General features: G+C 44.8%; 1 protein-coding gene across 1 annotated transcript in view; it reads right to left on the minus strand.

The window, feature by feature from the left end:
* SETBP1 (SET binding protein 1) overlaps window positions 1–13,386 on the minus strand; it is a 358,635-nt gene that overhangs the window by 336,222 nt on the left and 9,027 nt on the right. The window contains 1 exon segment of the mRNA XM_025429008.3: window positions 2,657–3,313. Coding sequence (XP_025284793.3) covers window positions 2,657–3,142 — 486 coding nt within the window. The 5' untranslated portion in view covers window positions 3,143–3,313.

Here is a 13,386-nt window from a genome sequence, read left to right on the forward strand (position 1 = left end):
TCTCTACCAACTCAAGGATCAGCTCAACAGAGCCTCCCTCCTAGCTCCCAATCTAGGACCTGAGTCCCAGGGGCCACTCCATGCACACATCTTCAATGAGTATCTTGCCTCATTAAAGAACAACAACAACAACAAAAAAAAAAAAAAAAAAAACAGGAGAGGGCACCAAGCTGGCTCAATAAAGCATGAGACTTGATCTCAGGGTCATGAGTTCCAGCCCTACACTGGGAGTAGAGTTTACTTAAAAAAAAAAAAATCCAGAATACTAGATTTTAGAGACAGACACTGATCTATTGCTTACCAAATGCCATCCTCATCCTTTCCCCATCCCAAGTTACCAACCATATATTTCACATTCGTATAAATAAGTAACTTCTGCAAGTTCATGGTGCTAAAATGGTAAGTGAGGTTTCTATCTCTCTACCTCAAGTTCTGCTTTTGCTAATTCCCTCTTTTCAAACCAACTAGAAGTCTGGAGAATCATAAAGTTAACACTCTAATCCGATAAAGATCAGAGAATGTTCCTATCATCTATCAAATAATTAAAACTCAGTACTGATAACTTCATTCATTCATTTCTGGAAAGGAACAGCTCCAGGCATAAATAAAGGTAGGAAGAGTGGAGAAGTACAGTGTGAAGCAAGCTCTTAAGAATTTAACATTTTGTAGATCCTCCCATTACAGTGTCAGCATAATGCAGCACTGGGAGCTAAATTTTGGTCCTTCCCCTTTCTTTTTCTCCCTTCCAATTTCTAAGACTTAGAAACACTTACTTTTAAGTCACACATTTCCTCTCTTTCCAATAAAGCATAGAAAGGGCATCCAGCTTTTTGGGTGAGGATGATGAGCCTGAGAATTTCAGATATGAGAATGGAAGCCCATTGTGCATTGCAACTTCAAAATCATCCCCATGTCACAAAATCCATTCTGGGGCATTCCAAGGGGCAGAAGACTTATCTTTGGGAATGGACCTGTGGCTGTAATGAATTTGACTTTGCATACCCCAAACTATGGGGCTGTTGCTCAAATCCTGGCAGTGATGGGGACAGAGGGAAAACAGTTACTACAGTTTTCAAGACTGTCCACCCATACAAAAATCCAACAATAAACAAAGATAGACCATCTCAGTGGCCAGAGACAAAGATACTCATTTTCAAAGCTGAGAAGACCCAACTCCAAAGGAAAGCCTCACTTTCCAGGTCTAAACTGTTGCATTTTCTTGCAAGAATTTCAAAAGTTTTCTCAAGCATCTAAATAATCTTTCGCTTTACAACAGAGACCCCAGAAATCACTGCACCTTGTAATGGGGGTGGGGGAGGGAAAGCACTACCTCTGTGCTCTATAAAAACAAGCCGACTTCTAAAAATTATTGTGTGTTTCAAAAGTTAAAATGAGACGACCAACTGTCCTGGCTTGTCCAATACTGAAGGGATTCCTGGCTGCAGGACTTTTGGTTTTAAGATTGGGATAGTCTGAGCAAACTGGAAGGCACTGGTCACACTAGGAAATCTCTTCTCATCCAAGTCTTTGGATTTTAAATGCAACATATCAGCCAGAACACTTAACATGAGGAAGGAAGAACACAAGCCCTACACCAAAGAAAGAACATGATTCCTAGCAGTTCTATTGAAAGTGACTACTGAGAAGCTCAAAACCCACGAGTAACAGAAACACTACAGATTATCTCTGAGTCATAAAGGAGAGAGGGTCATTCACATGTGCTATTTTTAGCTAATCCATCATTTCTAGAGCTCAAATAAATAAGATGTGGGGGGAAATTACAAAGACTCTAATGAATTCCTACCACCCTGAACCCAAAACCTTTCTGAAAACAACAGGGCTCCTTTCAGAGGCATATACAAGCCCCAGAGAGTTTTGGAGACAAACACTTCCCAGACTAGGGCAGTTCTCTGTCATCATAGCTGAGTGCCATACCCCTGCCAAGAAGAGAGGTCACTGTAACCTCCCGTGATATAAATACAATGGAACCTGGACCCATCCATTCCCAACCAAATGACACCACCAATCACCTGGAGCACTGCATTCTACCGGTTTGACTTTGAGAAGAAAATGACAACCAACCAAATATTAAACAAAGATCTGGGTCAGTCACCCACCCTTTTTTCTTTCTCCAGCTTGAGCTCCAGGGCTCACCACTGGTTTTCAGAGCAATGATCTTTTACCCTTCTAACAGCCTAAATTACTATGAAGAGGGCTTCCGTAGTCCAGTGACTGACTTGCCTATTTTAGAAAGGCTTAGGGCAATGACTGAAACCAAAAGGAGGTTATATAGGCTCTTGACTGTCACAATTGCCCCAAAATTCTTAACGTCCCACTCTTAACTATACAAAGAGAATGCAAATATTTTGTCCCAGCTTAGCCAGGTCTGACCCAGCCAATTGGGTGCTCCACAATAAACAGGAATGCTCCAGAATTATAATTCTAGTAACTATTGATTTTCATGTGAGTAGAAGATATAATAAATTAGGCACTATAGCAAGGTATCAAAGACATTTCTCCTGGAGGGCATTAAGTGTTCCATCAAAGAGATTGAGAATTCCAAAGTAACTAAGGAATAAGCAAATGGACCTTTAACAGTTGGAGGGAGAATGGCCCAAATGAACAAACAAAAAACATACAAAACAGGGCTCCCTACCTTCTTTTTGGAGTGGCTTCTTTCCTCCTCCTTCGTGGCTTTGCTATTTTTCCCAGCACGGGACACCTTCTGGTCGCCAGATTGCTTAATGGTGATCTTGATCTCAGGTGGGCATATATAGTTCTCCAGATTCTTTGGGGGTTTCTTAGCCCGCTTGGTGGTCTGAATCTTCAGCTTCAGACTTCCCTCTGTGAAGTTTGCCTCCTTGATAGAGAATTCTTGTTCTTCCAGGCCATCTCCTGCAACCCATTTCTCGCTGTCTGCATTTGAGTTGGAATCCACATCCCGCCCTGAGCCCAGTTCATCCTCCTCCTCTGGCTCCATGCGTTCTCCGCCCACTGGGATCCCCTTCCCAGTTCCTGGAGCAGAGAGCAAAGGTTCTCCTGCACAGCCAGGAGCAGTTGGGGGCTTGGCCGAGGAGACAGGCAGAAATTCCGATTCGTCCCCCCTTTGCCGGGAGCTGCTTAAGATTTCCCTGGACTCCATGACAATCCTACAGTCTTCAGGAGTTCTCAGGAGGTAGGAGGGAAGAGGGGACAAGGGAAAGGTGAGAAGAGAGGACACCCAAAATCCCAAGGACAAAGTGGTCCAGCTGCTGGGTTCAGAGTCCCAGGGATGGAGACACGGCCACGTGTTCAGAAGAGGTCAGATCTGCAACTGAGAAGCAGAGAGATAATTAGTCGTGACAGGAAGGAAAATGACCTCAAAAGTAACTCAATCTAAGTCCCAAAAGCCCCTGCCATCTAATCTATGGCCATCAGGGGAAAAAAAAAAAAAAAAGTGTTGGGAAAAAAATCAAACATATCCCCAAACTGGCTTCTATTGGCAGTGAGGGAAAACACACACATACACACACATAGCCCTTCATTGAATTGTTAATTTTTATGGCTTTGGGTCCAAGAATAAAGATAAGAGAAGCCAGTTCTCCAGTCCAATAACAAGCTAGAAGTTTCTTATACTGAAGCCACAGCTAGCTGAGTCACCATCAACCATGACAAAAGAGAAGTCTGAAGTGTTGAGGCAGGTCTGTGGGAACTGCACAGGGCTGGCTTCTTGCACGACTTCCCTCTCACACGTGAAGAACAGTTTGCAAAGCTGAACACAACCCCTGGAGCTGCCAGGGTGAAGTCCCTCCATCGTCTTGGTGGAAGGACACTTAACTAACCTCCTGACCATTCTTTCCTTATCATCTTTTTGTGGGAGACTATTTCAATTACAGAAAATTATCTTTATTTCTTAAAACAAACGCAAAGCTTAGATGCAGGTTTGAAAGAGGAAGACATAAAGAATTCAGTGGAAAATCACTTCTGATGCTGTGATTAATGCAAAACAATCGCTAAAAATGTTTCTGCCCACACAAAAGATATTTAATCATTATCAATTATTTAGATAAAAATATCCATTTGAGACAGTTTTAATTCCCCTTGTGCGAATTCCCCTTCTGGTCCTTAAGCAAAGTGGCATTCTGTCTACATGGCAACAAAAAAGGGAAAAAGAGAGAAAGAGCATTTCACAAGCTTTTAGAAATGTCAGGAATGGCTCTCCCTGTACTCCCCTTCCCCACCCGTCCCCAGACTCAGGATCTTTGATTCTGGCTTCCTCCAAGAGGAAACCAGAAACACCAATCAGGTTCTCTTCTTTTTTTTTTTTTTTTTTTTCAATCAGGTTCTCTTCAGACCATCATTGGATCAGCTAACCTATTCCTCACCCTTATTCACTGCACGTCCCATTATTCCCAATTTCAAACTCACTATTTTCAAAGCCCCAAAGGAAGCCCGATGCTCATCCTCAAGGGCAAACTGAGAGCCCTAGGGCCACACAAAACTTCAAGACATCATTTCCTTCCACCCTGAGGCTGTAGGTGAGATCATACTCAAGCCTTCTTAAATGGCTCAAAATGCTGAGGTTTCCCCAGCAGAAGACATTACTATAAGCCTTCAGTTTCTGCCTTGGAGCCTAGCAATGTAAGGTATGAGCCAGCAAATGTGCCCGCCAGAAAATGACCAACAACAACTGCAAAGACACATTCAGAACAGCCAGAAATGAAGCCTGGAGACCGGACACGTATTTTCTCCCTCTGGAATCCGTACATTTTCAGCTGACATCCTGTGAGGAAGCTAGCCAGCAAGGCTGCCAGGGCTCCAACATGAACCTGCTCCCCAGAGAAGCCCAGGCGCACACTCGGCTCCTGGAAACTGCTCGGCCCTACAGAAAGACACATTTACAACTGCTTCCTCTTAGGGGAAAACCCAATGAACGCAGCATTTCTAGAAGAGAAGAGGCTGTCGTAGTGAGAGTGAGAGCATCTTCACTGAATCTGTCTCATAATGACTGAACAGCCACCTGTGCCCCAGGCTACAAAAGGGGCACACTTAGGAGGGCAGATAGACCAGACAACACTTGGAGGTTTTTTTTTTTTTACATAGAAGATTATTTGTCTCATCTAGACTGATCTGCCAAACTCCCCAAAACTTTATATAACTTTTAAAAAGTCGTATTCAAGTCAACATTCATTTTGGCATTGAGTGCCACACTAGCTGGGGGAGGAGACATCCAAATGCCTTAGAACGTGTTCCTGTTTGTCAAGCAGCAATTGTCCAACGGACCCTTCTCAGCTTGTACCCCAAATCCACCCAAACTGCAAGCCATGTTTTTTGTGTGGTGGTAGTGTCCAGCAGTTTACTTTCTCTGGCAGGAACCTTCAAGGTTACATTTTAATTCCCTGCTACATACCTACGAAGTTATCCTTGTGTTGGGGGAAAAACTGAGGCAAGTTCTCCACTAAAAGTTCCTAAACTAAATCCGTTTGGGACTTTGAATGTCTATGGCAGGTCCTGCGATGACATAAAATAAGGTGAAATCTAACTTTAGAGGAATGGCCAGCAGTGTGAAATGGGTGTCTTATGAAGACAGTGTCTTCCATTAAAAAGAAGATTCCCTTCAGAGTTCCTTATATTTGATGATGTAAATCATTAAGTAATTGACGTAGGAGACTATACAACATAAACCTCAAGTTGTAAGAAGTCTATAAAAAATGAAAACCCAACGGATTGTCAAGACCCTAGGGGGGGCAATGGAAATACAATCTTCATCCTCAGGGAGCTTATACTTTTGAAAAAAGATTTAGAAAATAACCAAAACAGAGCAGATATATACACGTCCTCTAGTAGAGGAGAGAAACGAAGGAGAGAGAAAATATTTCCCACTCGGGCAAGGTGGACTTAAAAAGATGGGAAAGTACCAAGGACAGCTTCAAGGAGAGCACAGAATGCTGCTCTGACCTTCAGGGGCTTTGACAGAGAGAGTGGGAAGAAGGAGGAGAAAAGGGACCGCATGAGGCCTGGGGCAGGAGCTTGCAGGGTCATGCTCAGGAAGACAATGCTGATGTTCAGCCAGGAGGTGCAATAGGAGATGCGGCCTGGTGAGAGGTAAAGCCAGAGACAAAACGTGACAGCCGGATCACGAACACCCTTGCAGGAGATGCTAATGAGCTGGATTTTATCGTACAGGTAATGGGAAGCCATTTAAGGGATGTCAAGTAGGAGAGGGGCACTACCAAAGCTGTGCTGCAGGAAGATAATCCCGGCATGTAGTGTAAGGGATGAATTAATGGAACCTGATATTAGAGGCAGGAGAACCATGAGGACGCTCAGCTGAAATTCAGCTCTCGTTGCATGAGGACCTGAACCAGGGCGGGCTGAGTATGACATGATAAATACCAGAGATCAAACAGTAATGCAGTTTCGTATCAGCCCTGTGCTCAGGAACAACCTCACTTCCAGAGTCTGCGCCCTGGTCTCATGTTAAGAATCCAGTCTTAGGGCTCATCAGCCACCAACTCTCATTCCCTGTTCAAGTCAAACCTATCTCCACAGTGGAATTACACACACGGAAATTGTTTCCAATTCTACGTTTACAGAATCTTTTCTTATATCCCCCGCCACCAACCCATGCAATGACCAGCATACGGCTGGCCCTCTCCAAATGTTTGTTGCATGAAGGAATGAACAAACAAACAAACAAACAGATCCCAAGCCTTCCCATATTTCAAGGTTGTGCCCAAGCCTAACCTTGGAGTTGTGTGCACAGCAACATTTTATAAACTCTGGACTGCAGCATCCATGCCCTGGCCTGCCTGACACTGCACCCGGCTGTATAGCCTGCCCCTAAGTACTAGTCTTGCATCGTCTTCTTGCTGTTTTCGAGTACACATAGCTTATTTTCCTTACTCGATTGCAGGTCAGTCGCGGGCCGAGCCCGACTGTGGCTATACAGCTCTTACATTTGCTTCAGCACACAGCGCAGGATTGGGCCCTTGAAGGACTTCAAGTTTCTTTCTGAATGGAAATGAATCAGCCCCGACAGCTATTCCAAGTCCTGCGGTTCCAACTACTACACCTGCAGCGCAGCCCATCCGAGTGCCCCTCTGCAAGATTCCTGGCCTAGGCTGAGGATTTTGTGATCCAGCCCCCCACGTCCACATGCACCCCTCACCTAAAAAAACCAAAAGCAGCTTTCAAAAGTGAAGAGCAAAGAAACCTAACCTGTCTGTTTACTTCACCAGCACACAAAGCTGTTGTTCTCCTTTGGTCTTCTCCGGGCACGTACTTGCCACCCCCAAACTCACAGTTCACTTTTTTGGTGAGTCTGGGAGACAAGTGAGAGCTCTCCTGAGGGGCCACCCGTGCCAACATGTGAGCGTGAGCACACGCACCCACCCGCACGCTCAACAGAGGAGGGAAGCCAAAGCAAGGTGAAAACCTTTTGCCTTGTCACATTCCAGAAGTCAGTGACTCCTCCGGAGGGGGCGGAGGGGCGGGTGCACAATGGACACTCTGTACTTGGCTCAGGCTCCTGGTCCAACTCCAGTTAACCCTTTCGTGGCTGCCTGTAGGACCTGGGGGCGGGGGCTAGGAGTAATATAACTTGCTGAGGAAATAACTGCTCAGCAGGCCCCATGGAAATGGGGGCAAGAAGCAGGGTGGTGAGGTTGGCAATGAACCCTAGATGAGGAGTCCCAGAACTTCCCCTCTCCTCCTGCCTCTGCCATTCATGGTGACTGTCACACAGGCCACCGGGAGTCCCTTGCTCCATACTTACCTCAGCAATGAATGGAGCAAGGACTCTTCCAGACTCAAGACTCTAATTTTACACTGAAAAAGCCACGGACCTGTGGGGACACTCCAGATTAGACAGTGTGGACCTTTGGGATGATTTCTCCAAGGGACCAGGGGGAACCGGCTTGGCAAGATGTGTCTCATAACCTAAATGAGTCCCAAGGAATACATCCTCTGTACCCTCCAAATCTGCAAGATGGAAGAATTTTTCCTAATCCCGAAGTCTCAGGGAATTCTTACTAATCCCAGAGTTTGGCGGTGGAAGTGCAATTTCTTGAGCCCCACCTACTGAATCAGAGCTCCAGGAGTGGGGTCCAGCCTTCTGGCTTTCCCCAAAGCCCTCCAGATAATTCTGATAGGCTTAGGCTTTGCCTAATGTATGCGCCTACCCCTACCTCCTGCCTTGACCAGTGAGAACTACTAGTCTGTGTTTAAAGATATTCCTCCCTGACAGCAGTGTTCTGAGTCGCTGAAGAACACACGTAGGTGGCACTTGATTCATGCCTGCAATTCCAATGCCTAGCAGAGTGTCATAAGCACTCTCTCAGCCTCAATGTCTCATCAATAAGATGGAACAAATGTCTTCCGGACCTACCTTATTAGGTTACAGTTTTTATCTTTTTTTAATAAAATTGTTTTAAAAACAATAAAAAAGATAAAAAATATAGTTTTTACAAAAGTAAAAATACATGCACCCCATACAGTCTTAAAAGCAAACAATCACAAATATAGGAAGAATCCTCTGCCTCATTCCTGACCTTCCCCAATGCCCTCAGAACTCTTTCCCTGCAGGCCCACCTCGGTTCTGTGCTCTGCAAATCCCCATGAGGCACTTCTTCCACCTTTACCTGTAAAAGCATAATCCTCAGTTCTGGACTTTTCCCCCTCAAAATTCTGAAGACTGTATTCTAACATTTGAAGTAACAGAAGTGAAAATGGAGGCCAGCCTGGTTTGTTTCCTTTGTAGGCAACTTGTTTTATGCTCTTAGAGTCAAAGATTATCCTTCCATTATGTTAGAGTTTTATTAATGACAAAATGAGTGTAGTGTAGGTGTCTTTCCTTCTATTTTTTCCATAACACACTGAACCTTTTGGATAGACAGAGGCAGGTTCTTTCTCATTTGGGAATATCCCCTTCAATCATTCCTTTAGATATTTTTTCTATTCAATGGTTCAGGCTTCTTTTTCAGTTTTTCCCTATAATCTTCACTTGAGAGCTCCCATCTCTGTCCTCCATTGCCCTCATTTTTTCTCTCGCTGTTTTTATTTTTTGATTTCACATTGTGGGAGAGCAAACCCTAAACTACCTTCCATAGTAGCAACTTAATTCTATTTTCCATAGATGTCTCACTCTGCTCTTCCACAGCTTATCTCTAGGCCCTCTTTTTCTACAGGATTCATCATCCTCCTTCCAGCTAACTGATGCCTTCTCCTCTGAGCCCCCTCTCTTCCCTGTTCCTTTGCTCCTAGCCCACAGGGGTCAAGCTTCTTCACATTGCCAACAGCTTCCTAAAATTCTTATTTTGCAGGTACAGTAACTAACTTTCATGATACTGTTCCTTTTACCTTACTTGGGTGTTTTTCCCTCCAAAGCCTCATGTTGGTTCTCTTTGCTCATGCTTCTCTGAGGAGAGTGTTGTACCAAGTTGTCATGACCTACACAGAAAGTGCGGGGCAGCTTTTGACTCTCCGTTCTGTCCACCTGGAAGGCAGTCAAACCCTCACCTCAGGCCACTGTGGTTATCAGTGATCCCATCATCTCAGATTCTCTGTGAACAGTAAGATCCCAACATCTCAGATTCTCTGTGCTACAGCCAGCCTCTAGGGGCTCCTGGGAGCCCATCCACTGTCTCTCTCTTCCCAGCTCCACAGGCAATGGGGTCAGGCTGGTAGCTTGAAAATCAGCTATGGTAGGAGTGTTTACACCACTGGAATCAGCAAACTCCACAGATCACAGCTTAAACACAAATCTGGAGAACGGAGTATAAGCATTTACTAGAACACCACTGACAGCAGACACCTACCTGCTACTGTTTTGCTAGACTCTGAGGACTTCTTCTGCCAGATTCTTTGAAACTCTAAAGAGCGGAAATCCCCACTATGCACCATGACACGTGCTCTTTGTGTGTCCCTCAGAGCAGACTCGAGGAGCCATCTCTGCCCAGAATTCAATGCCCTGCTTCCACTCCTCCCAAATCTCCCTCCTTCCCTCTTTTCCACTTGTTTCCTGAAAGCTACAGGCTTTGAAACTATGGAGAATGATGGTAGGGAGGAGACCATCTTCGGTTGTCTTCTTAAAGTTGCCCATACAGGAGACTGGATGACTGCCGATTTTTCTAATTGACGGAAATTAGGAGGTTCTGACCTTAGAAGGCAAATGGTGTAAAAGGATGGAGTGTAATCCTACCTAACTACGGATAGGGAAGCTAATGTATTTCAACCTAGGCTCACTGGCCTAACATTATAAGAATCCCTTCTCATATTCTTTTAAGAGATTGACAGTCTGACTTTGGTTTTGGGGGTGAAGGAATGTTCATATTTATGTCAGCTAAGGTATTTACATGGGGAGTCAGAGGAGGCCTTTCCCATTTGAGAGACTTAGCATTAGCCTGGGAACCTCCTCCTGCCTCCCTGAGTTAAGATCTTCATTACTCAGGCCCCAGTCAAACGGCACTTCCCTGAGCTTCACAACCAGATCAGGACTCCCTACATTGTGCCTTTAAAGCATTGAGCTTTTCTTCACTGGAATTTATTATATTTTATAAACATGTGTGCCACTGTTGGTTGCAGCTCTGCACCCTGTCTCCTCCCACACTAGACCATAAACCCCTGAGGGTAAAAGCTATGTCTGTTCGGCTCATCATGGAATCCCCAGAGCCTGGCACAGCCCCTGATCCATGGGGCGACACTCCAAATTATTCGCTGAGTAAATGTTGAATGAGAGACTGTGTCAGCGGCCACCAAAAGCCATTTGATTCAGGTGCCTGGGACTAGAGTGATGTGTCCCTGAAATCCTTCCTGCCACACAAACACCTAGAGTAAATGCTCCACAAACACTGATAAATTGATCAAGTGACAACCCTTCCCTGGCTCTGCACCGAGCTCTCCCTACAAACACACCATTGGTCCACAGCAAAGAATGAAAGTCAGACTCAGTGGCTTTTTTATACCATGTACCTGGATGGTACCTTCCTGATCATGATCACTGCCTCCAAGTAGCGTTCCCTGAGTGCTGCGCTCACCACATTCTCCAATGGTGTCTGCTGAGCAGTGGCTCCCTGACACCTCCTGATTTGCGTGGCTTCATGGGATTCCCTACCAATTCCTCCCGCTGTCCTTCCTCCTTTCTCTACATTGTCACCTCTAAGTCATCCTTCAGGATTTGGGTCAAGTTTCACATCCTTCATAAAGACCAGCTAAACCTTCCTCTTCCATTCCTTTTCCCTTATGTACACACACACACACACACACACACACTCACTCACAGATGGTCTTGCTCTCACTCCCCTGGGCGTTCTGTTATCAAAGCATTTGGCAAACTGTATTATAATATTCTCTGTACTTATTTCTCCCTCCCTTCAGACCAGGAACCCCACAAGGGTAGGGGCTGGGCTTTGCACAGATCTCCCACACAGTTCAGAGTGCAAGGAGCACACACAGTAAGGATCCGACAGCGAGAGTCAAGCCATGTTTCCCCTTGAAAAGAAGAATGGAAGTAGCACCGATCTGATGTCATATGTTTAGTTTACTTAGCCTCTCTTTCCCACTTAGTAACCGTTCCTAGAAAATATGTTTACACTGCTCAAGTCTCATTTGGAAATTGGGTTATAATCCTACCTCAAGGGTTGTTTTGAGAAGTAATTGAAGATTAAATAAGATATTTATGAAAGAACATGCTGGGATCACCTTGGTGGACGCTCAAATTTTTTGGTAAATTTGATTTCCTCCTATGGTCTGTGTCATCTAAGCTAGTATTTGGCTAATTGCTGCCTCTCTTCACAGATCCCAAGGAAAGCCTGAGGGACAGGGGTTGGAGGCCAACCTCCCCAATCTCCCTATACAATGGGAAGCACATACAAATAGTTTAATTTGCACCTGCTAACCTGAGTGTTTGATGTTGTTTGAGTGTTGCTTTCTTCTTCTTCCCAGTTTGTCTTATAGAGGAAAATGACTGACTTCAGTCACAAATTACAGGCTCAATTCCCTGTTCTGCCAACTGGAGCCAGTGGCCTTGGGCACGTTCCTTTTTCTCCCTGGGACTCCCCAGCCTTATTTGTAGAACAAAGGGGTGCAATAAGGTAAACTCTGTGCCCTCCCTCCACCTCTGACATGCTCAGGTGCTAAGCCTCAAATCCTCAAAGGCTGGGCTGGTACTTTCCACCTCCTTCTAGATCCTGCTGGGTCTGCGGCTCGGTCTGCCTGAGCCTAATGCAAAACTAAGGATCGGTCCCTGTGTTCAGGGATCTCCAGGGTAGGGAGAGAAGCAGAATCAAACTGTGAGGCCTAAAGCCGCACATTATGCATTAACCAATATGTCTAGCTCTAGCTTCAAAAACAGTGCCTCCCCTGGGAACCAATAACACAACAGCATGAGACTGGGGGTCCCTGGGGAGACATCTCTAAAGCTCTGCTGGGCCAACCCCCAAGTTCGTAGGGCAAACTCTACCTCTGGCATATCACCTGTTGCCTATGTTTCTCCATGGAGTCAAGGAAAGTACGCACTTACTGCAAGTGAGGGGAGTAAATACAACCAAGGATCTCAACAGGCATTAGGAGTTTAATCGAAGCAGCATCCCTGCTCTACAGGCCTGTCCTCATTTTAAATAATAGCCAAGAGAGTAATAATTTGCTCAAGGGCCTACACTATTTCTACTAGATCCACAATCAAATTCAGGGTCTATGTGATTCCCAAGCTTGTACTCTAACTTTTACATGATAATGTCTCTAAAACACAAAGTGATGCTACCTTTTAATCAAGCACCCCTGGCAACTTCTACAGATGTGAGCTCCAAGACCAGTCTGCCACCCGACTTGCCATATCACTTCTAACCCTGGGCATCAGTTCTCTCACCTGCCCTCCTTGTCTTTTCACAGAACTGTGCAAGGACTACAGTAAATAACATATGCAGAATAGCACCCAGGCAGCTGAAAAATGGTAGACCTGTAAGAAGTAACTATGATCATAATAGTTCCTGTCCAAGCAGAATAGAGAGAACCACCTGGCAAAGAAAATGATCCTAAGTTTTTATACACATCTAGTATATAATGGGTGCTTTAAGTTTTTTATTTGATTTAACCCTGAGATGTGTCCATTTTAAAGATAAGAAAACTGAAGTTGACAATTTAAATCACTGAGATAGTGCTCTTTGACTCCAAATGTCATTTACTTTCCACTGACTCATAATGCCACCAGTCTTCAAATACCCAGTTAGTGGTCACTTAACCTCTGGTCCTCCACCATGCCATTTGTAAATTGGGGATTAAAGTGATAGACTTAGCTAAAGGCAAAGGGTATAAACTAAACAATCCAACAAACAATAAATTACAAAGTCTTTCTCTCAAGGGCCTTGGATTTTGACCCCACTACCTGTTCACTCCTAATTCAAGTTTCTC

This window comes from Canis lupus, chromosome 7, assembly GCF_003254725.2.
Source record: "Canis lupus dingo isolate Sandy chromosome 7, ASM325472v2, whole genome shotgun sequence".
Lineage (NCBI taxonomy): Eukaryota > Metazoa > Chordata > Mammalia > Carnivora > Canidae > Canis > Canis lupus.